General features: G+C 39.3%; 1 protein-coding gene across 1 annotated transcript in view; it reads right to left on the bottom strand.

Annotated features, from left to right (window-relative positions):
* Window positions 1-25,039, bottom strand: part of LAMA1 (laminin subunit alpha 1) — a 108,081-nt gene that overhangs the window by 40,571 nt on the left and 42,471 nt on the right. The window contains exons 9-27 of the mRNA XM_068932233.1: window positions 24,422-24,527; window positions 23,778-23,938; window positions 20,743-20,883; window positions 19,609-19,782; window positions 18,152-18,253; window positions 17,025-17,236; window positions 15,928-16,039; window positions 14,908-15,018; window positions 14,005-14,132; window positions 13,334-13,420; window positions 12,880-13,091; window positions 12,268-12,374; window positions 10,591-10,771; window positions 9,142-9,278; window positions 6,235-6,471; window positions 3,211-3,354; window positions 2,660-2,839; window positions 1,894-2,079; window positions 891-1,018 (exon numbers count right to left, since the gene is read on the bottom strand). Coding sequence (XP_068788334.1) covers window positions 891-1,018; window positions 1,894-2,079; window positions 2,660-2,839; window positions 3,211-3,354; window positions 6,235-6,471; window positions 9,142-9,278; window positions 10,591-10,771; window positions 12,268-12,374; window positions 12,880-13,091; window positions 13,334-13,420; window positions 14,005-14,132; window positions 14,908-15,018; window positions 15,928-16,039; window positions 17,025-17,236; window positions 18,152-18,253; window positions 19,609-19,782; window positions 20,743-20,883; window positions 23,778-23,938; window positions 24,422-24,527 — 2,846 coding nt within the window. The remainder of the gene's footprint in view (window positions 1-890; window positions 1,019-1,893; window positions 2,080-2,659; window positions 2,840-3,210; window positions 3,355-6,234; window positions 6,472-9,141; window positions 9,279-10,590; window positions 10,772-12,267; window positions 12,375-12,879; window positions 13,092-13,333; window positions 13,421-14,004; window positions 14,133-14,907; window positions 15,019-15,927; window positions 16,040-17,024; window positions 17,237-18,151; window positions 18,254-19,608; window positions 19,783-20,742; window positions 20,884-23,777; window positions 23,939-24,421; window positions 24,528-25,039) is intronic.

Below are 25,039 nucleotides of genomic sequence, written 5' to 3'. Positions count from 1 at the left end.
ATGAAAGACCTACAGCAACCAAAAGTACTTCAAAACAATACAGGCTGGTTCCCACTGGTCTAGAAAAAACTTGACAAATCCTCCACCCAAGAGCAACTTCTGCTTCAGAAACAGTAGACAGAAATTGAGCAGTTCTGTCCAGTGACTTTTGGACAAAGCTATCACAAAGATAGTTGATGGCCTGTGAATTAAAAATATTCCCAATCTTGCGGGTGGAACTACACTTCTTCACAGGTGTGAAGATGTATGAATTTAAGTTCTGGTTGCATGCGTCTTTGCTTGTCTCATCGGTTTTCAAACTGACAAATGCAATGATCAGATCCCCTCTCTTCCTTTTTGTTAGTCTAATTTTTCAGTAAGCTAGTTCAGCTTAAAATGGCAGTAAAATGCTACCACCCTGAGGTAGAAACATTTTGCAACCACTGCCTAGAGCACATAAACCTAGAGAAGAGCCCTACATTTCTATGAACTTAAGAACTCAGAGGATCATGTATTTCAATTCTTCCACTGTAAAATGGAAAACAAATAAAAAAATCAATACCCATAAAAATAGAACGGAAAAGAAGTAATTTAGAAAAAGTATGCAAGTCTATTGCCCATCCTGCAGAATACTGCCTCAATCCGTAAGTCTTTGTGCTTCTTAATGGGCTTTTACATCAGAGCAAGCAGGAGGTACTTAGTGTTTTACAGAAAGAATTGAAGGGGGATTCTGCTTCCATAAAAGGTAATAAATGCTTTCTTAGCAGAAGAAGAATGAAAGTCATAAACAGGAAATTGGAAGTTTTTCTAATTTGAGTTAAGTCTTTATTGTACAGCTCAGCTGAGACTATTCCTAGGTTAAATTACAGTAAATGCAAAATATACGTAAATGAACTTAGAGATTGTTTTACCTGCTTTGCTGTAATCCTTGGCCATAGGCGGCCTTGATAAGGACGTATTCAACATTGCTTAGCACAGACATGAAGTCAGAGCGTGAGACAGGCTGCTCAGACACGGAGTTAAAATATTTCCAAGAATCCTAAGGGAACATGACACAAATTCATTATATCACCAGTGTTTAAACCTATGTATTTATTTAAAGGTAACACTCTCTTCCGCCTTACACTGTCAGAAACACAGTCACTGTGTCTAAACTCTAGGTCCCAGAAAAGTTTCCAAAATCCCTCTCAAAATCTCGCTCCATGTTGGAGCAAGTCATGGTTTTGTAACATTTCTCCTCTCCTTCTCTTCCCTTCCTCCCGCCTCCGAGCCGTTTCTATACAAAAGCAATCTAGGTGTGTGAGAAATGTTTTCTTCTGGCTAGGTCTGGGGAACACAGATGCCCAGGAGACTAGGACTCCACAGCATTCATCTCACATGCAGTTAGAAATAGCCGTAATTGTACCCTGCCTCCCGTCAAGAGGCAGCTTATTCCAGACCTCACCTCCTAAAGACCAAATGAGGTCTCTGTTATCTCCTCTGAAATTGTCCTGTGGACACTACTATAACTTACTGCTCCTGCCAGGCCAAGATTCAGGACCCAAATGATGATGCCTGGGCGAGCGCATAACATACAGGCAATGCAAATGCGTGAACTGCTAAGAGCAGCAACATCGGACTACGTTTCATTTATCACTGAAATCTATGTTTGAAAAGTTTCCCTCAGTATTATCACCGTCAGCATTTCCAATAGAGAAAACAAAGTCAAAATGCTGTTTTCCTCTATAATATGACATTCACGGCCAATTTTTTCTTTACACTAGATGCTTTTTAATCCAGCACTGTATTTAGTCTGCCTATTTGAAGTCAGGTATGTTTTTTTTTTAAATATTTTCTTGAATATATGGGGCTTTTCTGTAAAAAGTCATAGAATAAAGAAATTGTCCCCTTTTCCACACCAATGTTTTAGCTTACCTCCTTCATTTCTACTTCCTCGTTACTTCTGACTCCATTTTCTGGAGAAGGGATGTCTACATAAATGACCAATTTACTGGTGTGACCCCCTTTGATTAGAATCTGTGGCTCGAAATTTGAGGTTCCTAAGCCATCCAAGGCATAAAATGCAACAGTGTATCTCAGCTTTCCTCCATAGGCCATGAGCTGTTTGGATAAAAAATTACTTTTATTTATTCCAAGGTTATAGCTACTAGCTGAAAATATTTGAATGCCATCAAGACTTGAAAACTGTCAGTTCTTTGAAGAATTGGCAATAAAATATAAAAATTGACTCAAACTCAGCAGTTTTTGCATCAAGGTTAAATGTGCATTTCTAAAACGCAGACACAGGTTCTTCTTCTAGGCCTTTTCAAGGTGTGCCCTCATTTTTCATTTAATTTCTGAGCAGTAAATTCCAAGAGCTAAATACTGAATACAGTGTCAAGGATGAAAGCTCTTTCAGGTTTCTAAAGTAAAACTACATGCACTCTTTTTGCCCCTGTGCAATCTCTGAGTAACACAGTAATTAAATATGGGTGTTACCCTTTCGCAGTGACAAAAATAATCTCCTTAGGAAAGAGTAATGTAAATATTTGTTCTTGCTATAAATAAATTCAATCTGAAAATTCTTAATGTCATTACCTACAAGAATAGAACGAATTCAGAAAAACATTATCAAGATGAAGTGACTATTATACAATAAAGGAACGATCTATAAAGCATTCTAATTATTTAATGATCTTACCTGGTCTCCCTGAAACTGCTCTGGTAACCTCCAGTAAAATGTTTCTGTATTTAAATGTTTTCTAACAATGGCAGCATCCAGTAAAACATCAGGAAATTGAAAAAATACACCTTCCGCTGTTCCAGTCAGGTTACTTTGAGATACTACACGCAGAATGGGCTGATCTGGACTTAGGGTTATCTACAACACAAAGAGCAACAGATTAATCTTACAAAATTGTTCTATCCCAGTGTAATACACTGTTAACAGTTTTAACTTCTTTCAGATAGTCTTTAGTCCATTTTAGAGTAATACACACTCAGGCCAAGAAACTTGGAAACACTTTTGATAATTATATAAAAAATGTATGGATTGAAATACAAGGTTTCAGAAACAAGGCTATTACCACTTAACTAGTGCTTTCTTTCTGTTCTGCCCTAAGCCACTGCCATCTTAAGTTAGCTCATTACATTCATCCTGACTCATGAATCACACACAACTCTACACACAGCAGTGTGATACCATGAGCATAACGTCAAATTGTCTGTGCACATTTGTATCACTTTACTTACAGGAATTCTCACATGGTCTTCTGCTTCCGAACAAAACGCGGATATCCCGGAACAGAAGCACGGAGTACACCCCAGCGCGTTGCTAGCCGATAGAGCAAAAGTTCCAGGTTTGCACTCACTGCACTGCAGCCCAAATACGTTTTCCTGGAGGACATAAATAAAACCAAAAAAAAAAAAAAAAAACACCACAGGATCACCCGTGTGACTTTGCTAGCTGAATGAGAGATGGCTCTTTTGGGAAGAAAAACTACTAGCTATACAAACTACAAAACTGGAAGTCAATTATTGTCCCTTTTGTTTTACTAATGCAGTAAGTTTTCTTTCTTTTTCATTTTTATACATTACTGTTTTGTTTTTTATTTAAACTTGGAACAAATATACATTTAAGTAAAACTCATATTTGAATTCCTAGCTAAAATTAGCAACAATACATATGTGTTAAAGATAGAAAACACAATTTCCTCCACTCTGAAAAACAGGCTCTCAAAACCAAAGAAACTGCTCAGTATGAATTGCAATGAGGGGACCTAGTCCCAAGTGTCTACTTGTGAGCTCAGTTCCTAACTGCTAAGTCCAGCTTGAGGAAACACTGGAAAAAACTACAGCCTTGATTGGCACCTGTATAAGAATCTGGAGACTATGGACACACATGTTTATAGGATTGAAGAAAGTTCTTCTCTATCATTCAGTCTTTCAAGAATAGATTCTTACCCTTTCAGAAAGATCTATACTCCTAAATCTCTGTATTTAATGTTTCTTTTTTTAATACTAGAAATCAGACTTCACTACTAGCAATATACCTGAGTTATTCTTTAGCATTTTCTTGGTTGTAGTGGAGAAAATAGAAATTTGGACTTGCAACACCGTCGTATTAAGTCATGTAGAAATGCTGAGATTCTGTTTTGTGTTTATTGGTTTTTTTCCTGTCATTATAGTTTCTTTCCTTTCCAAAAGAGCAGCCTCAATCACCTGAATCAATGTGCTGTTCCCAAATCTAATAAAACCATGTGTGTATGAGCAGAAAAAGCTTTTTTGTATTTCATTACTTCCGCTTGCATAATGAGGATAAGAATACAATACCTATTTCACTAGAGTTTTCTAACATTTAATTAGGTTTTTTTTTCATGTTTTGACATCTAGGGATGAGAGGAGCTGTCTATCTCTAGAATGAAGCAATTTTCTGCGAAAACAGCATGTAGGGAATTTATGCTTTTATGTTAAGAAAGAAAATAACCTTTTTATCAGAGATTGTTTGCTCAGAAACTTTAAGATGACATCAATTAATGTGACTGCACTCTAAAGTGCAACTCCCGCAGCCCAATAATCGTAGACTCTGTGAAGCAATAGTTTTCCCTGGCTTGAGGTAAAAACATTTTATCTTTATTGCTCATTGTGTCAGAATCATTTTTTTTTCTATAGAACAAGCTGATTCTCCTCCAATTTTCTATATGTATTGAGAAAACAACCTTTTAAATAGTGAATCAAAAATAAGAAATACAAGTTATGGATTAACATTATTACTAGCGCTATTTGCAAGGCAAAATGAGACTGCAGAGAAAAATAAGAGGAATAAATAAAACATGTAAAAATTGTATCATTAAAAATGGTTCATATGGACTTGTGCTTGGAATCAGAGGCATGTACACACAGTGGAATATAGTGATATTGAAATCATGAGCACTATTCCCCTATATTTCATAAGGTTTACAAAAATTTTGTCTCGGAACTCATGGCCAGCCCTTGTCCTACTCAAGAAAGTACACTTGCCCTTTGTGAGGCAGACAGAAGTCTAGCAGCAAAGAGGAAAAGTAAGGCAAATGCATCCTCGTTCATTTCTACTTGACAGAACTAATCCATGAAAAAAGGGTACTTGTGTACTGTAAGAATGATGTGGTTACAGAAATTCACTTCATACAGGATAAGCACATGGAATTTACACTGAGCAAGTACAAACAACAGAAAGAACAAAGGTGTATTAGTTCTGTGCATTTGAATTTGGGACTGCCGTTGAGAATGCAACTGTGAAATGACCCAAATCCCATACAAGATGGGAAAGAAACCAATCACTATTCTATCAGATGTACTCGTTGTTAGTAAACTTTGCAAGAATTCAGTACAGTAGCCAGCTAGAAATGATCCTTTTTATGACCGAGCATACAACAAGGTGTGATCCTGTCTTCTTAACACACATCCACATCAAATTCCATGAGTTTTACCTAAGAGAGACCTGGAGTACAGTGCTACAATGATGTGATGACCACAAGCTGAAAACAAAGTTACCTGGCAACTTGAAACAAAGCAGAGGAAGGTAGGAGAGGCAAACTCTCAGGCTATTATAATAGCAGTTCCTGAGGAGGGAAAACGACAGTGGCATGTTGGTTACTCTGATGCCTAGAGCTGTGGTGGGTCTGCCCAAACCGGGAACTTCAACCAGCAGTTTTCAATCCAGATCCCAGCGGGAACTTGGAGAGCTTTAGGTGTCCCTGGCCAACAACACCACACAGAGAAATGACCCAGAATAGGAGCTGCCTGCTGGAGGAGCCCCAAGTTACCAGGCATGCTAGCAGGTGCAAGCAGCACCTGAAAACACAAGGACTATGTTGACAGCATACAGTCAGATACATCTGGCAATGAGAAAGCTGAGCTGCTCGAAATAGATAAACTAGCCATACTCTACAGCAAGGGGCCACCCACTCCATCTCTGTGCTCCATTTTCTGTCAACAGAGCCTTCAGAGGTCTGTGAAAGCCAAAAAAAAGCACCTAAGAAACTTGGAAATAAAAGGGAAGATCAGATCTCTCCAGCTGGGATAGAAAAGATACTTTTCTTATAAGAACTGTCTAGCACTGACACAGAAAATCCATTTTGGACGATTTAGGTGTACTCAGAAATGTCTCCGAGCAGGGGTTAAGAGCAGATTGCCTTGTGAGGTTCCTCTCAGCCCTATGATTTCCATGATTTTTACGAAATAAGTGACCAGAAAAGTGACCAATGTTGTCCCAAAAACTTCTGAATATTTCAGTACCTTGCAGGTACAGATGCCAGTATCTTCCTCGCAACCACAGAGTCCTTCAGCACTATCACACATCTCCGTTTTGGTTCCACTCAAGTCACAGTCACAGGCAACGCAGTCTGGATAGTCCCTGTAGCCTACTGCACACCTGGAACAGTCTTGTCCTCCAAACTCAACTTTGCATGGGCACTGACCAGTCAACACATCACACTGGAGACTGGCTGAACCAATGCTGCTACAGTTGCAAGCCTTAGAGAAAATCAGATAATGTTCATAAATAATAGGTATTTATAAACAATTTTATTACAAAGGAAACGGCACAGTCAATTTAGAGCGGGTATTAAAACGCAGTGTTTGCCAATACTTATTGTACAATGTCAATACTTATTATACAATGACAGAAAGGAAGGACTTCCTAATAGAAACGGGGTTGTTTGGTTTCTCTTTAAACAAAGAGCTGAATTTCCAGTAACAGTGGATTGTAAAAAGTAAGAAGCTCTGTTGATTCCCACATCTGAGCTTCAGAACCAAAGGAGTTGAAGGAATCAGTTCTAGGAAAACAAAAAATTCAAAACACTTTATTTAAATTATTATTTATTGAGGGCAGCAAATAAATCAAAATAAAATAATATAAATATTGAGTGAAAGTAATCTATAAGTAGAATAAATTTAGAAATATAATAGGAAGAAAAAAATCTTAATGCTGACATTCTTTTAAGATTTTAAGGAACACTAACAAGGTCCAAATCTTGCTAAAGCTTCATTCGTAACATGGTAAGGAACCGAGGGTCTTATTGCGTTAGAAGGTGGGAAGCTCAGCACACACAGGAGTTCATCACCAGCAGAACACTGTTCCCTGGCACAGCCCATCCTTCCTTATGCAATCAGTAATATGAAGCTGCTATTACAAATATGGGAAGTGGGTGTACTTAATCTGTCATCCTTTTTTGAGCCAGTCCGGATGTAATATTTAGTCTTATTTTCATATCTGTCGTTACTTAAACAAGCCTGATTTTGTTCTGCGGTTATTTCTAAAAGTGCAGGCAGAAAAGTACATTCAATCTGTCATGTCTTGACTTCAGTCTTCTCTCCTCCTCACCTCTCTGAGGTGAAGAGCCTTAGCTTGTAAAGCACTCTACACAATGGCTCACAAAATCTATTAACATTATTATGTACCCTCTCGCACTCTCCACACGTATTTGCTGCTCACCGGTAGCACTCTTTGTATTAAGCAGACTTTTTACTCTAGTAGCATGCTATTCTGCCTAATCCTATAGAGTTTTTGACCATATAGGTTTACAACTTTGGCTCCCAGGTACCTTTAAAGATCTACAGCTCTGAATGTTAAGCTTTATTTTAAAGCACCATAAAAATAGAAATAATTTGCATGTATTTCAATCTTTATCTATATGCGATAAGTACAAATAAGGGCTATAAGGTACAATTAGCTGGGCTGAACCACTTGACAAGATGAAGCAGGTTGTAAGCAGAACATGACTGCAGTCCTGCTCAATCACAAAAACCCAGAAAGGGGTGTCAAGTACTGAAAACGCTGCAAGAAAATATAGTAACAGAGCCATATGAAATATCCCGCTAACACAGTCTGTGTTGCAAAGACAGATCAGCTGCACCGTCTGATACCATCTCCCCTGCACCATCCGTCTGGTGAGCATGCGGGAGCCTTTCCAGGGTTTGCCAGGAGACCGCACTGGATCTCAGCCTGCCACAGTGACCATTCGGCATGGGCGAGCCTCTGTCGGGCTGCTGTCTGCAGACTACAGCATTGTTTGTTGCACCAAGAAAGTAACTAAAATACCTTAAAATAATTCCACGTTAATTACTGTGAAACTGTAATCAAAAGAAATGTTAACAACTTAACAAAAATGAGCGGTCACATATTTAATTAAACTTGATCTCTGGCAAGTGCAGAGGAATCACTCTATCAAAGGAAAATTTAAAAGGGCTTTAGCCTCCTACCACCACCTCCTACGCAGGGGAAGTGCACACAGACCAGGCACATTGTATTTGCAGAACAGTAGGTAAGGATGGTAGTAGCTGATAGCTGACAAAGCAGTTGTTTAAACCTTGGCTGCTAAGTAATTTGCTATAAATCACTAAGATGACAAACTTTGAAAAGAGGTTTTAGGACTGTTTTATCATCCTTACTTTAACATATTAAAGACAGGAAAAACAACTCAATTTGGCTGATGCTTGTGCTTGTTAAGTTCTTACCATGTATAAGACAGATGTTGTCAAGTTGATTATATTCATGGTTTCTCCATCGAAATCAACCATTATACTCAGGTAGTTCCAAGGCTTTTTAAAATCTCAGCATTTATAAAATAAAGGTTGGCCCAATGCCATATTTGACAGGAATATACTGGGTGAACCTAATTGCCTAAAATCATTGCTGCTCCTTGGATCTGACCTGAGGCTGGCATTTTGCTCCATTCAGGAAACATGAGCTACCTTATTCTATTTTAATTTTAAATATTCAGAAAAAAAGGTCTGCAATGACTTTCAAGATGTGCTAGATTTCACTGTTCTTAAAACCATAATATCATCACTACTTGATTAGCACAGAAACCAAGTTCCTTCTTGCCAATTGCTGCAACAGATCTGTTCCAGCATTACTATTTAAGCAATTAAGAGTTAGAAGACATACCTCAAGGTTTTAATATGATCTATGCACCTACCCAGTACAGTCACTCCAATCAGTATTTTCAAAGAGAGCTTTCTCAGAAGGCTCCTCAATAAATACTTTACAGTCTTTTTTTTGTTTTTTAATATGAGCATCTGGCTGTAACACTTTGAAGCAGAGAATAAAGATTAAGATTCTCAAATCAAGAGGCCAATTCTGACCTTAGTATAAGGTGAATTCTTTGAATAGCCATAGCTTTTTTTCACAGTCTACCATACCTTGCAGCCAAGCTCAGGATAGAGTCCCCAGTGATTTTCCTCACAAAATTCGCATTTTGGTCCCTGAGTGTGAGGGGGGCAAATGCATTGACCAGAATCTGCATTACAGTTGTTCTGAGTATGAGCACAGTCACAAGCTGCAAGAGAAATGAGACCAAATGATTAACACTGATTTTGCTTTTGCTATAGAGAACAAACTTCAAGATCACTGATATCCTTCCTTTTCTTAATTACGCGATACGGTTCGTCCATTCCACTAGGAACGCAATGCCAGCCCTAACCACTGAAAAACAAATTATGACCATAATGACATTTCATCTTTTATTGAAAGTCCATTATACCTGTCAGCAAAGCCTGTTTTCTGGTTTAAAAAGCAGCGCTACATTTTCAGGGGAATCAACAGAGCCAAGCAAAATTACTATGGAGAACAGCAAATTTGTAGGAAAAATGCTACTGCAGAGGATGCAAAACTCATCAAGTGATACAATAATTTCCTCAAACAGCTGAAAGGATTAACCTCAGGAATAAGTAATTTTAAAGGAACTGTTTAGTGAATAATAGGAAAGGATAATTATTTTAATAATAACTCTATTACTGCAAGAAAGCACTTGTCTATTTAGGAAATATAGTACTATTCCTGCTAAAAGGCATAGATTCAGAAAAGTGTTTCTATTAATTGCTTTAATGGTATTTACAAAATTGTCAAGACTGAAACTGCTAGAGGTACCTAAAGGTCTTTGGTCATAGTAAACCCAGTTTTAAATCGTAAAATATGTTCAGAAACACAATCCTATCACATAATCTTATTGCATATTTCACATTACTGTACTACTTGAGACTTAAAAAAAATGTTTGTGTCAGGCTGGAGAAAAGGATGGCATTCCGTTGGCTGTAACATGTTGAAAAGGGCTCCTTATTAACATGATAAATCAAGTATTTTTGATGGCATGTGCTTACTTTGGATTAATGTTTCCCTCTGTACCATAACAAAAAATTGTACATACCCAGGTGATGATGGGAAAATACAGTCAATGACATATCAAAGCATAAAATAAATTTGCAAGAATTATACAGAAAAAAATAAGGTAGAAAATCTGTTACAGTAGTAGCTTTTAGCTTTTGTAATTGGAGGAAAAAGTTTCTATTTTCTCAGGAGGCTGGAAAGACTTTGGTTAAAAAAAAGAGACTAAGGAGCTTTTTAGAAAGCAATACTTCTCTTACGAAGTTTTTATGACTTGCTGTTTCATAGTCACCACCTTTTATGAGGAACTAAGCAATAAGCCATCAAAAAAATGCTTTGTTCCCTAGCTTTATGAAAGTATTGGGAAACCATTCTCCACATTTTTCAGAATATTTATTGAAGCAACCGACCTTTGCTGAAGTGTAGCATAAAACATACTTTTGAAAGAAATTCCAGATAGGCCCTGAAAGGATCATGGATTAGCTTACGTGTGCAGCCACCGTCCTGGAACGCGTGGAAGCCATGAGCACAGCGATCACACTTTTCTCCAGTCACTCCCGGTACACAGTGGCACTGCCCCTGATCATTGCAATCCTTGGAGATTGAGCCAAATTGACTGCAGTTGCAGGAAACACAGCCAACTCCAGTAAGCAGGCCATAATAACCATTCTGTTGGACAGGAAAGAAATGTTTCAGCTATATTTCATAACTCAGTGAAAAAATATGAAGTATGCTCTCATTTGCTGTTGGTTACTTTCCCTGGTGTCTGACCTCCATGAATACTAATCGACTTTATGCGTCCACTGGAGAAACATCATCTCTTCACTATTCCCAGCTATATACGAGTATGCGTTTGGGTGAAAAACCGAACATCAACATGCTTATGTGGTCCTCTAAAGCTCATTAGAGAGACTTTACATTTTAAAGTCTGAGGATATTTAAATTTAAACACTTCCATGAGGCAAGGGTGGGCTGTGTTGATCAGGCACAGAACAGAGCCTGTCAGTGACTCAGGTAAATGTGATTGACTACTACTCACCTGGGCACAGGGACAGCAGCTGGGCAGAGACTGCCAGCTCCGGTCTCTAAGGCAACCCTGCACTTAGCAAGAGTTGGGGACTGCTGTTTTATATCACTCATGTATATCTATTTGTTCTTGTAACAGGTCCGTCCTTTAGCTGAACCCCTCTTTGGTGGTCAGCCATGATGTATTTATTATCCCCAACCACATTCTTCAGATATTCCTGCTCAGAGTTTATTTTGCAGAAGCACTGTGCTAAGATCCCTTCAGGTTTTTCCAGGGTGGTTTGGTTTGTTTTTTCGGTAAATCGACATGATTGTGCCCTGTCAGTTAGTGCGGCACTAATTTGTACAGCTCGATTCAGAAGAGCGCTGAGCCAACTACATAGCTTCACATCTGCAAAGACCACAGGCAGTGCAATTCACAACCGCAAAAACCTGCACAGACAAACTTTTGCTCTCCTTTCCAAAAACAGGTCCACTCTCCCCTGAATATCTGAGTTGCCTCTCTCCGCACCTGCTCTGGTCTGAGTTCACCCTCCCTGAACAAGGGTGACCAGAATTTTACTTACAAATCCAGGTTAAGACCTTACTGGTGCATTACTACTGTCTTACTGGTGCATTACTACTGTCTATCCCTATTGGAAACAGCTCACCTGACACATCCTAAACCATATTTGCTTCTTCCACAGCCGCACCACACCAGCAAGGTACAGGTTTCCTATGATCCTGTAGCACCCTCAAGGTCTTCCACCTTCTCATGGTGTCTCAGATCAGCGGAGAAGTTTTCTTATACCCCAAGTTTATTACCTGTCATTTTGTACTGCCAAAAATCATTCTGTTTCTTTTCCACAAGCCCTCAAGCACCTCTGACCTAACTATCCACCAAGAATTCCATGTTTTGTGCCAAAGCCATAAGTGAAAATAGCAGACTGATCAAAAGCCTTTGGTTTTCTATGGAGTGATCATGAGGTCAAATTCCCAGAGAATTTTGGGGAGTGGCAAATAAACTTTATATAGCAAACATTCAAACAGAAAAAGCTTTCCTTTTGTGTCTCTTCACACTAATGTCAGCATCTGCAGATAAACAGGCAGACCAAGATACAAGAAAATGCAGACGTCAGGAACAGGTAAATATTGCTTACCAAGCACTTATCACATCTTTGCCCAATAACGTTTGACGTGCACTGACAGAAGCCCGTCTCATGATGACAAGTACTGGAAAGGGAACCATTCACATGGCACTCACAGGCTTATGTTTAGGAAAAAAAAACCAAAAAGTATTCTATTAATATCTATCTATATGCATTCATTATTATACAGGACTGCCAAATTCAGTATATAGTGTATGTTTCACCTGTTTATATCCCACAGATGTCAACACATCACATTAATGATGGTACTATACATTTTGGCCAAAAGAAAAACAACTCTGAAGAGATGCATTTGAGTCAATCACTTCTTCTGGCCCTATACGTAACACTCTGAAGTGGGAAACATCTGCAGCAGGTAACTGAAGGGAGAGTACTAAGCAAGCCAGTAAGTCTGAGGAACATGAGGAGTTAGACCCCCAACATAATACACTCCTTCCTCATGCTAACCCAACCATATAGCTTTCAACCTGCACTTGTCAACTCACAACTTGAACTAGAAGGTCAACTCTTTCAAAAAAGGCATATATCTCCCTATCCACTCAGCTACATGCACACCACATTTTTATGTTCTTTAAAACACAAGAGTTAATAATAGTAGCTTACCACGACAGCTTTTCTCAGTCACTGCATCCCCATAATACCCATCAGCACACCTTTCACAGTGGTGACCCCCAGTGTTCCCCACGCACTTCAGGCACTGTCCTGTGACAGTATCACAGTGGCCATCCTCTTCAGGGTTCACATTGCCATTGCATTCACAGGGAACACACGACTGCCCAGGCACCAGTGGATTCCCATAGTAACCATTAGCACATCTGCACAAGAGATTGAAAACTTTATCAGCTGGAATGAAGACATATCAAATACTCTTCCCACCCAAGAGAGTATTTCCTAATCAACTTTTTTTTCTAAAGAGGCTCTGTGAAGACAAAACGGAAAGGAAAGCTATATTAGGAGTCTTTTGTACATGTGGTATAAACAATTCAAGGCAGGTAGGATGATGTATAGTTAGTGATGACAATGATATCAATATTTTATCCAAAACTAGTGTACATACCTTTCACATTGAGAACCAGTATAGCCTGGAAGACATTTGTCACAGATAATTTCACCTCCTTCACTCAGCAGGCAAGTAGGACTGAAACTACCAACAATATTTTTGGCAGTCAATATCAATACACAGAATTACAGACGTCTACAAACATTCAATACCTGCCCCTCAAGCCTGTGCACCTATTTTTATAACCCTGTAATTGCAAATTTTTATAGATTAACATCAATGCTTTAACCATGACATGTCAAAACAGAACTATCATTTTTAGAAATTCTTCTCAAGGTTTTGTCTTTTAAAAGAAAGGAAGATTTTAAAACTTCCTGAAAATATAGCCCTCTTTCTAGCAAATCTGTCAAAACTCTGTACCCATCTCCTTTTTTTCACATTCAATGCTTCTGTCCTTTTGTTATTTTCTGAAATAACATGAAAGAGAACTGTGATTTTGCTGCCAAGTTCAGCGATAGGTCTAAACATTACTTTCACTCTTCATGTACAAATTGTACCAGTTCACTCAGCCTCCCTTAATCTATACATTTGTCTACCTGGCAAAATAATGTTTCTGACTCAAATGAGAGAGAGAAGAAAAGTCTCCCTCTCCTTCACATTTCATAACACTTTTCTCTCTCCCACATTCTGATTTTGCTGACGATGCAAAAGAAGTACAAGCAGTTTACTTGTTTGCAGCAGAGCTCAGAGGGCAGGCACAGGGCTGGCAGTCCTCAGGAGTTCCTTGAGATGGATGTCCGTAGAAGCCAGGCAAGCACTGATCACAGAAAGGTCCTGTTGTGTTGTGCTGACAAGCCTGCAAGGCACAAAAAAATTTTTTTTTGTTTTTACTCTTGATAGTTTTTCAACCCCTGAGGCATCTCCGCAGGAGTCTGCATGCAGTACAGCATCAGCATTCAAGGAGAGGGCAAGAAGAACGGAGAAGAACTTTGAAGATAAGTTGGGTTTTCTGAGTTATAACAACAATTTCTAGTTACTTCTCTCCAAAATTTTAGAGGGTACTCTACATCACGAAACAACCACATTGCTAATACATAAACTTAAATTTTACACTTTGCACACACTCGCAGTCACAAACTTCTTGTATGTTTCTCACTGGTATTTAGCCATTCTATTTCTGTGACCTTTTCATTTCAGAAGAAAGAGATCTGAGAGCAAAGTTCTGTCTTCAGAAAGGAATGCGTAATTTCCACTGATGTCAGTCATAGGAGATGCATGTATATGTGACAACAGATCTTCACCCAAAACACTGCTTAGTTTTTTGTTCATTCGAGGAAAAGCTTTTTTTATTGACCTGAGCAAGCAAAGCTGAGATTAGCCAGTATATACTGACATTTTTATTTTACTGCTGGCTATTCCCCACTTCAAATGGTAAATTAAAACAAATTCTTTAATGCAAAACACTTTAAGGGAGCCCACTGAAATATACTGAAGTAAACAATAAAAAGCAAGAAGAAAAAGTTCTACACCTATAGCTTGAAATCCGCACAGATTGTAAATTTGTCTCCCACAGCCAAAAGCCTCTCTAATTCCTAAACAGATGCTTAAAATACAAACGAAGGATGACTTACAGAGCAAACACCATGAATATCACATTCAGTTGCATGCCCGTTGCATTTGCAGGGTTGACAAATACCTCCAAAGAGTATTCCATCCACACGGTAGTACCCAGGGAGACAGGACTGAAAGGAAACAGCAGAGGGGGGAAAACAGAAGCATTATGTACCTTAGAAGTACACATCAAATCATAACCAGAGAGCCCACTTCTGACCACCCACAAACTGACTTTTTCACATTCTGGTAACTGAATGCTCTTTCAGCTCCACTGATGTCTCTGCAACTCTTTTCTGGTGGTTATTTTTTACTTGCACTGGGTAAAGGGGATAAGAGTTAACTCCATGAAACTTTCATTCAACCCTTTGCCCTCTGGAGGCATATAAGTTAAGTTTCATGCAGGTCAAACGTGAAGTTCTCTACTATGAGACAATAAAAAGCAGATGTTCTACCTCCTCTGCAGAATCATTAATGATGCTATGGCACAGAGCTTCACACTGAAATTATTTGTCAAAATAATTCCTGCTATTCTGCACATGGTGCTCTGTCTTCATAATCTTCTAATCATAGATATATAAGACATCACCTTGCATAACACACTTGACCCTTGTGGGATCTTCCAAGATTAGCACTGCTCCCTGCTAAGGTCCCTTATTGCTTTCACAAGCCTAATGATACAAAACAGAAATAAGATGTGCACAATTCAGACCCAGGAAGAATGCTATTAATGAGTAAGGTAAGCTGAGAACAGCCTAGCACAGCTTTTACAGCTGCTCTTTTTCTGTAACACCGATGCTCTGAAATGTATCATGACCTTTGAGTGCCACCAAACAGAATTCAGGAAATAAGTTTAAAATCTCATTAAGTGTACCTAGAAGAAAATATCAACAGCACTGTGTACAATATAGTACACAACATTTCACCACAGCAAATATATATTTTTATAGCAGTGTAATTAAAGGCAGCTTGCCTTTACTATCTAGATCCTTTCAAAAAGGAAGAGCATTTTGCATACACAAAACACTAGCAGAGGTTACCTCACAGGATATGCCTGTGTAACCTTGAGGACATTCACAGAATTCCACATCTGGTGCTGAAGAAAGGTCTATAACATTGGCACTTGCAGTATCCAAGGTCACAGAGTCCAGCCTAGGATCAAACAGGAAGACATTACACCATTTTTTTCCCCAAAGCTGATTTTAAACAGGATAATTTGCTTCTAGGAAAGTAAATGCTGCTCTCTGGTGGTGACAGCTGAGGCACAGGCACAAATCTCCGTTGTAAAAAGACTATGATCATAGCTTTACCACTGTGTGTGTATTTCTGAGCTGGAAGCAGATTTGCCCTCAGCCTGTTATCATTATGATTACTCCCGTTAACTCTGTGACTTCTCCTGTGGAGAGGTTTAATCAAGAACTTCCCTCTGCCATGGTATCAGAGGTATAGCAGTGGGGCAGCCTTCTACTGCAGTCCTGAAATAAAATAGCTTTACTGGACCATGTCTAAAACAGACACATATCACAGGTGGCTGCATAGTCAGAAAGAGCACCAGGTCCTTGCTGGTAGGTGCACACAGAAGGTCTTATTCCTGTGGACTTTGGAAATAAGACAGATCTGTAAGGGCTGCTACAGATACTGCTAATTCTAACTTGAGACTAAGGTATGACCAGTTAATTCATTCCAGTTAGATTTTCCTATTAAGTGCTCCCTTAGAGACAAGCCTCAGTAACATCTGCAAAGAGACGTTAAAAGAAAATACAGCCAATGTCTTTACTAGCAGGTTTTCAATAGTCAGTGATGGATTAACTTGCTGCATACCAAAACAAGCATACTATTGAGAGTTTAGGAGGTATTTCCCTCCAACAGAGCTGTCATTGTAATGAAACTTTCAGTCAGTATTCCTTTAAAGTGGAAAACAATGATTCTGCTATCTTTAAAACAACAAAATGCGTTATTCTCCATATTTCACTTGGAATTTTAGGTACAAGACCAGTCTTGAGAAAATTTAATCCAATATGCTTCTTTCTAGAAAATTATGAACTTAAAACTTTAGGACTATTGCCACTATCAGTGGCATTTCCTATTACAAAAATTATAAAAGTATATGGAATAATTTGAGTATTCTCTTTCTCACCTGTACACAGCTTTTTTGGCAATATTGTAGTTGGCCCTGATCAGAAGATGGGTTATGTTTACTAGAACAGTCATCAACCTTTCCCGGTCCACAGCTTTTTTTGTATTGAAGTCTATGAAATTCTCCGACACAAATCTCACAGCATTAGAATACTCCTCATATGGCTGCAATGACAAGCCTGCTGCTCTCGTACTCAAAGTCTGCCCATTGCCCTGAAATTGAAAGACAGCAAATATTTGCTGTATTTGCATGCAGTTTTTATTTAGCAATTATATTTACTCTCAGTTGACCTCATATAGGTAATTATCCTACATGCACACTGCGTAGCTTTCTACTCACTCCTAAAAGCAACAAAGAATGAATATGAGCATTTCTGCCTTTAAATTTCATATTAAGTGATTGTGGCCAACTTTACTGCTTAACCTAACAGATTGCCTTGGCCTGGGACTTGGGGAAATGATATAGATCCAGATAACATAGAAAAGAGGCAACCGAACTGCATTTCTTGCACTAGGAAAAAAATAAGTAAAAGGGCTGCACTTTCCATGGCTTCATTCCCTTCTAGCTTAGAGACTTCAGAAATACTTGCTTTTCTTTTCGGAAAAGAATTAAACTATATTTCAAAAATCAAGCTCCTCCACAAAATAGAATCTCTTTTCTGTCTTGTTCAATTGCTAACTATTACTATTACAAAATTATACTTTTTGGGGGGTGCTTGGATTTCATATAGTATTTTTTTTTTAACTGCAACATAAATCTTTCTAGAAAACTAAGCAAACTGCAAGAATACTCATGTTTCATAAATAGAAACCATTCCAGTTTATTGTAGTTTCTTTTGTAAACAGAGCTTTGTTCATTTAGCAATCACCACCTCAGCTATTTTCACAAAGATTAATTTATAGATATTTATTATATAAAGCTAGTATTGCATACCTACAATTTCAGAGAAATGGATCAGAAAACCAGAGCGCTGAATAATAAGAAAAATCTTGCGAGCGACTTTTAGGAAGGGAGAAACAGAAGGAACAGAGAAAACTACTAATATTGAAATATTCTTTCTCTTTTCCTTTTTAATCTATTAGATTCCCAATAATGTTTGAGTAGTAGCCAGTTGAACAAAAATCCACCTGAATGATGACGTCCACGCTAGATACTATATCACTGTCCACGCTCTCCATCGGAATGTCGTAAGACACCGTATACTTCAAGTCTCCACCAAAAGCTGTCAGCTGCAATAACAAAAATCAAAGCCTTAACAAAGCAGCTTGCAACCAACGCAAAGGGACACAGGATAGTGCAATGCATTTGCAGCAAACTAAAGGAGTGCATAGGCGTACAAACACCACTTTCCACAGCAAGTTTAACACGGCACGCATATTAACACGGGGACAAGTGCTGGCTTGTTGCTGTGCAGGTGGAGAAAGCAAGCTGAAGGCTCTGCTGATGATTCAGGCACGTGCCCTCATTCAGTGCAACATTCACAGGACTTTTAACAAACAGGACAGGTTTACACCACCGTTCTAGCCAAGGGGTACAGCAGATTGGCGTTACTCACAATCCATATTCCACCTTTGGGCTTCTTAGCCCCAGATCTGCTGCTGAGTACTTCAAAGTAAATTAAAGAGTAGTATCAGCAGTATCAACCTATATTAGAAGGATAGGAGATCAGAACTGGAGGGACTGTTGCCCCGTGCAGAACCACTCCTTGAAATTACACTGAGCCTTGCGTCCATTTACACTGCCACTATACCAAGGAGCAGGGCTGTGCGGGCAAAGATACTGGACTGAGAAACAATGAAAGTAGTGGGGTGGCAGGCAGATCAAAAGCTAGGTGACACAGAGGTTTGGGTAGTAAACAGGGTAAAAATTAAGACTAGTTGTTTGGTAACTGATAAATCTGAAACGGGAGAGGGGCAAGAGGCAGATATAAGGAAGTTAATGGTTCTGGCTATTTATTGAGGCGTGAAGGGTGTAAGCTTGGACTTGGGAGCCAAAACATGGGGAATGCAAGCACCAAGATTAATAACAGCCAGGAGAAAGTGAGAAAGACTATACTGTGTCATGGAAGATGGGCAGAGAAGGAAATGGGGAGGCAAGCGAGCTGTAAGAGCAAGTGCAGAGAGAAGGGGGAACTTGGCCATGAACACTATGATTTGAAGAGCAGAGACAGATTGAGAAGCCTGTTAATATTGGATTCTATCTTTAATTTATAATTATGGAAGTATGAGATATTCCAACCACACTCAAATTTGAATTACTTTCCATAACCTAACCAAAGAACAGACACTGGCTGCATTTGTGCATGGAATGACAAATAGCAACTCCAAGGTTTTCAGTGCACAGTAAAGAAAATATTAAACTGAAGGACAATGATTTACGTCATACAGGAAAGATACAAGAACAAAGTTTTAGGTGCACAGAGGAGAATTCATGGTATACTAATTTCTCAGTAATGAAACATTTTGGAAAGCAGAGATATTTATATGTCTACTGTTTACGTACAAAGACATTTTTACAGCAACACAGTATGATTAAGATAAGGAAACTATAGAATAGTTTTGACTCTTTCTCACTGAGAACTTACTTTATTTCCCAGGTATGGCTCAGGTGCTGACCAGTAGTAAGTGTGTTTCAGTACTTTCACAGCCTCAGTGTTGTTGATACTTATTTGATGGGGTCCATCAAACTGGCTTCGCTGAGGCTGCACACTCTTTGTCTCATACAGATCAGTAACCAGCCACCCCGTCATATCTGATGCCTGCAAAAAAGAAAGGTTATGTTAATGAGAAAGAGGTCATTAAACTTGCCCCTTCCCTAGATACTCATTCAAATTAATGAATCTATAGCACCTTCTTAAACCCAGTCTGACATCCAATACATGCAAATGGTCGCCACTTCATTATAAGCAGACTAGGATCGTCTCTACCTCCCTGCTAGGCAGGAATGAGTGTGATTTGTATCCTCCTTATAAAATTAGCTCTACGCCTACATAATCGCCTGACATTGAATTACAGAACATCAGTGACTTTGAGGCCTAACATCCCCATGTAAAGACAAAACTGAGTCAGAGGAAAGTTAAATCCACAGTCCCTGAGGAAGGTGCAGGAAGACAGAATTTCATTCTTCTCACTGAAATAATTTTATATGAGCACCTTAGAATTTCAGTCTATTCAAGGTGTTTTCTTCTCCCTTTCCTGGCACACAAAAAAGTCAGGGGACTGAAATGTGACTAGCTGTGCAAAGATGTGGAAGGGAGTTGAGAAAAACAGTGCCCCAAAAGCTGCATACTCAATAAATGTCTGCTCAGAAGATAGTGATATTTATAATCCTGATGTTTTCCAAGCAAGAGCATTGGAAGTATTGCTCGAGGTCACATTACCTCTGCCCAATAGGTATGGGCAAGGGAGCAGGTTTTGGCTCCTCTCTTCAACATGCAAAGAAATTTCAACGAGGTCAGAAAAAATGCACTTTCCAGAGCATTACCACAGACTCCACTAGCCAATATTTCTGCAATGCAACCCAACGGGGACACCACTTATACTGGGGTGACATGCTGGTTGTCTCAGATCTATCCACTGACACTGAAAACCCATTCCTCTGTATGCAGGCACATGCCAGAAATTGGAGTTAACTTGGGTGCACGTTAAAAGAGAAATATAGCACATTTTGCAGCCACCTAAGGAAAGAACATTAGGTCATGGACACAACATATAAATACCTGACTGATGGGCCATGTTAGGCTGTCACAGACATCAGAAACGCCAAAGCAGAAACACTCTGTGCAGCCCTGAGGATTTCTTTCTTGCAAATTGTAGAATCCTCGTTTACAGAGGTCACAGTTTTCACCTTCTACGTTTTCCTGTGAATGGTACATAACATTTGTTTCACATCAGCATTATTATGGTAACAAATACAGTGGATTAGATGGGATTTAGGCATAACAACATTCAGAAGGCTATAAAAGAAAACAGATTTCAGCACAGCAGGCCTATTGAATATGACTCAGTGAGCTTAAAACTAAAATTGATTGGAAAAATTCATCAGAATTTGCCTGTTAATCAAAATCTAAACATGCCACGTAAGGGCTTGAATGCAATGACATTCTGGCACATGGGCAGGTTTTGCAAAACTTCTGCTACTTTGCCAGGCTCTTTCTCTAGTAGCTTGAATTTCTAGGCTGCTTTGGGGAAAAAGTTCCCATATTTACAGCATCCAGATGGCCCACAGGATAGCTTACCTTGATGGCCAGGCTCTGGAGCTACCACAGCCAGTTTTAAGACAACGTCCTCAACCATCTATTACCACTCGCGTTGCGAACCCCACCACTACTGCCACCTCTTCCTACAGGAACAGCACGTATGCATATGCTAGCTGGCAGCTCTTCCTCCTGACTTGCTCTGGCTAAGATCCAGAAATTCCTGCTCTGAAAGCAGAGGGGCTCCACCCCTGCTAGCTCCTAGCACTGCCTTCTGCATCCTCACCACAGAAACGGGGTAGTCCAGAGCACACTGTTATGAAGCTCTTTAATGCAGTATTTACAGGGAAAAAAGAAAGACCCCAAAACCAGTGCACCCAGCTTTCTATAACTAAAATCTTCTAAGCTTTCTGCTGACATTGTGTAGCTATTTATTAAAAACATTTAGACAAAAGCTACTGAGAAGCAAACAAGTAAAGACAATATTCTGTAAAAGCCCATGCAGCTGTGTAAGCTGTATCTCTATGCTCTGAGACCCAGCACTTTTTCTGCAGCGGGGATAAGGTTCTGGCCATGTCCCAGTTTCCTATCAGGGTAAAACCTGGATATATATGACTACCCACCTCACCCTTTGGTTTGCACTATGAGGAAACTCCGCTACAAGGGCAAAGAGGGTGTTACTGTGCACCCCACAATTTCCCTGCTACAGACAGCCAAGGTGCCAGGACTGTGGAGCATACTGTGAAGCAAACCTGTCTTGCCGTTTTGAGGAGCCTAGTATGAGCACCATGGTCTAACTTAAACCCAAAGCCTGGGGATGAATTGTGCTTCCAGCTACACCAGGGTGTAACTTCCTTCCACTTTGGCCAGGAAAATCACTCCAGATTGCAGCCTTATATTAGATTTGGTCCCATATAGCTGATTTCCAGCTCACTGGAGAGAAATCTTAACCCTTTCATGGCAACACTACCAACTGTCTCCTCTCATGGACCAGCATTTGGTGTGTGAACGTTACGTAAGACTTCTCCAAACAGGTAGGTTATCTGCTTTTGTAAGCAAAATACAAACTGGTTCTGCAAACCATCAGAAAAATGTAGATCCTCACATCTTCGATTCTTAGGCTCAGGATGCCTGCTTTCAGCCCCAGGCAAAGGGCCACCTGAGGTAACGGCTTTAAAATGTTGGATTTTAGAGAAATAATAATTGTGTGTTCTTTTCAGCTTTTTTTTATTTCTCAGTCTTCAGGATGCACTTGCATCACACATTTCACTTTGTCTCTCAACACACATCTCGCTTGTCACTGCCAAGTATATTCATAAAGAAAACTGAAAATCTTACCTAGTAATGAGAATGGGTTTCACAAAAAGAGCAAGTATGAAATCCAAACTACGAAAAGAAGTGGTTTTGCATTATTGTGTTCACAGAGACTGTACTGGCTTAGAAATCCTGCCTCCTTCCTTCAACACTCGGAGCACACAACTTCCTCCTTCCATACAGGTGTGCTGCTGGCTGGTGACACCCTCAGTAATCTCACCTAAAAATTCTGTATGCCAGGTTCACTCTCAGGACAGCACTAAGACGGATAGTTTCTTGCTCAGTTTATACCAAAATTTTAACCAGTTTAGCTGCGTTGGCTAAAAACACATTACTCTAGCTCAAAAACAGGCAAAGCAGTTGTATCTCTTTTTTCTTTTTTAACTTGGCCACTGGAGCTACTTCTTTCTTCCAGAAGTATGACTCTGGTTATTTATGTTTGCTATTTTGGATCAGACAAATTATGCAAAAGAACTAAGCAGTTTTAGAAAAGCTGTCAAACAAACCACAGTTTTTTTGGCTGCCGTTCACTGTCATACTTGGCAACAAATATAAAAACTACTAGCTAACATTTGGTTCAGAAAATTAAGTATAACTTCTTTAAATATTGACACACAGCCTTCTAATAAAGTTCAGTAGAATCTACAGCTGCAAGATATTTCAAAGGGATTGTGTATTTACCAAAAAGTAAAAAAGAAGGCTGAAAATCTGCTCTTTTATTTGTTTACATTTTTGACAGTTTATACTTTGTAATCGAATAATGAAATCAGATTTTATACACAGGTCTAATTTAATTATTCCAAAAGTTCTTTCCACATGCTTACCATTACTTCATAGAAAGCAGATGTTATAAACATCCTTTCTTTACATGAGATCAGTGGCTTTGAATAAAAATATCAGCCCATCCCTGAAACCAAACCCAGCTAGTCATACTGTCATTTTCTCTGTGATTCCCTCTCACATTTACAGACATGTGCAGATACTATGTGATTTTAATGCCAGCCTGACCCATTTTTATAGGAAGTGTTACATCTGTAACATACAGAACTACTCAACATAAATTATCATGTTTTCAGTAGAGAGATTAGTTGGTCATTTTAAACTCTCTTTTGTTGGGTGATTAACTATACCAAGTTACTTGTCATAAAAGAAGTGATCTTTCCAGTTAATGAAGAAGTTTCTCTTATTATTAACAGTGAATCCATCCACAGATTCCCTTTTAAATAAAAATGAGAGACACTTACCTTGCAAAGACAAGGTTCTGTGCACGGATCTTCATTAATGCTACCAATCAGGCTACAGTTACATCGCAGGCAGTTAGGGTAGCCCCGATATCCAAACGCACAACGATCACATTTTTCTCCTGCGTAACCTTCTCTGCATTGACACTGACCTGGCCATGTCCCTTGAAAACAAAAACAGATAAACAAACAAACAAATAAGAGCCGGCAGAAGGATGGATTCAAGATGTCTCAGCGTGTGCAAGGAATTTAACATTCCTTTTTTACTACGCTCCATGTTACATTCCACTCAGACACTTGGCATAATGTCAGCCTCATCATCCATTTTTCGTGTTTAGCACCAGATGCACAGAAACTCCACCAGGATGGATTATTTGACAGCTGTAATAGCATTCATGAAGAACAACGTTAGATCTCAATCCTTCAAACTGACATAGTCAAAGCCCTCCATCCCCGGAAAACATGGCATATATTCAAAGCCCTGAAGTATCTTAAAATGCCTATAAGTACGTCATGCCTCAACTCTTCCCTCCCTAACATTTACCTAACTGACAGGCACTGACAAGATGATATTCCCTCAGACCTCAGTGCCCAGAGACATTAGCCAGATTTCACATTCAGAGGAAAAGCGTTTCCCACTGGCTTACCGCGCTGCGTGTCAGAATGGTGCTCATCTTTAATGCAGTGAGGACTCAGAGACCCAAACGGGTCACAGCCGCACGGGTAGCAAGGGTGATCCTCATAGGGAGAAACCTACAAAGCAAACGTTCTCGGTCAAATTCTCAAGTCATTAACTGAGGAAAGCTGCATCTGTTTCTTGTCTGGGACCACTGGAACTGATACGAATGAAGACTGGAAAAGCTAGCAGGCAGTAACAGATCAAGGGGCTCAATCTGTTTAATTTTAGCAGACAGAAGATCAGGGGATCGCAGTCCAGAAAAAACTTAAATTGGCAAACAAATTTGGTTTTCAGAGCAGACAAAGGTATACTAACAGCTAATGGGCTGGAAGTTGAAGCCTGACACATTCAGCCTAAATACAACATTTTTAAGTGCAACAGCAATTAACCACTGTGATGGTTTGCCAAAGATTATGGAAGTCTTTAAGTCAAGAATGGATATTTTCTGCAAAGATGCCCTCTAGTTCAAAGAGGAAGGAAAGGAAGGAAATCCTTGGCCCTGCATTCAACAGGAGGACAGATTACCTAAGCATGAGGATTCATTCTGACTTTAATAATCTATATATCTTTGAACTATAAGGCAATC

Source organism: Struthio camelus, chromosome 2 (genome assembly GCF_040807025.1).
Source record: "Struthio camelus isolate bStrCam1 chromosome 2, bStrCam1.hap1, whole genome shotgun sequence".
NCBI classification, from domain to species: domain Eukaryota; kingdom Metazoa; phylum Chordata; class Aves; order Struthioniformes; family Struthionidae; genus Struthio; species Struthio camelus.
This window is presented reverse-complemented; position numbering and strand designations above follow the sequence as displayed.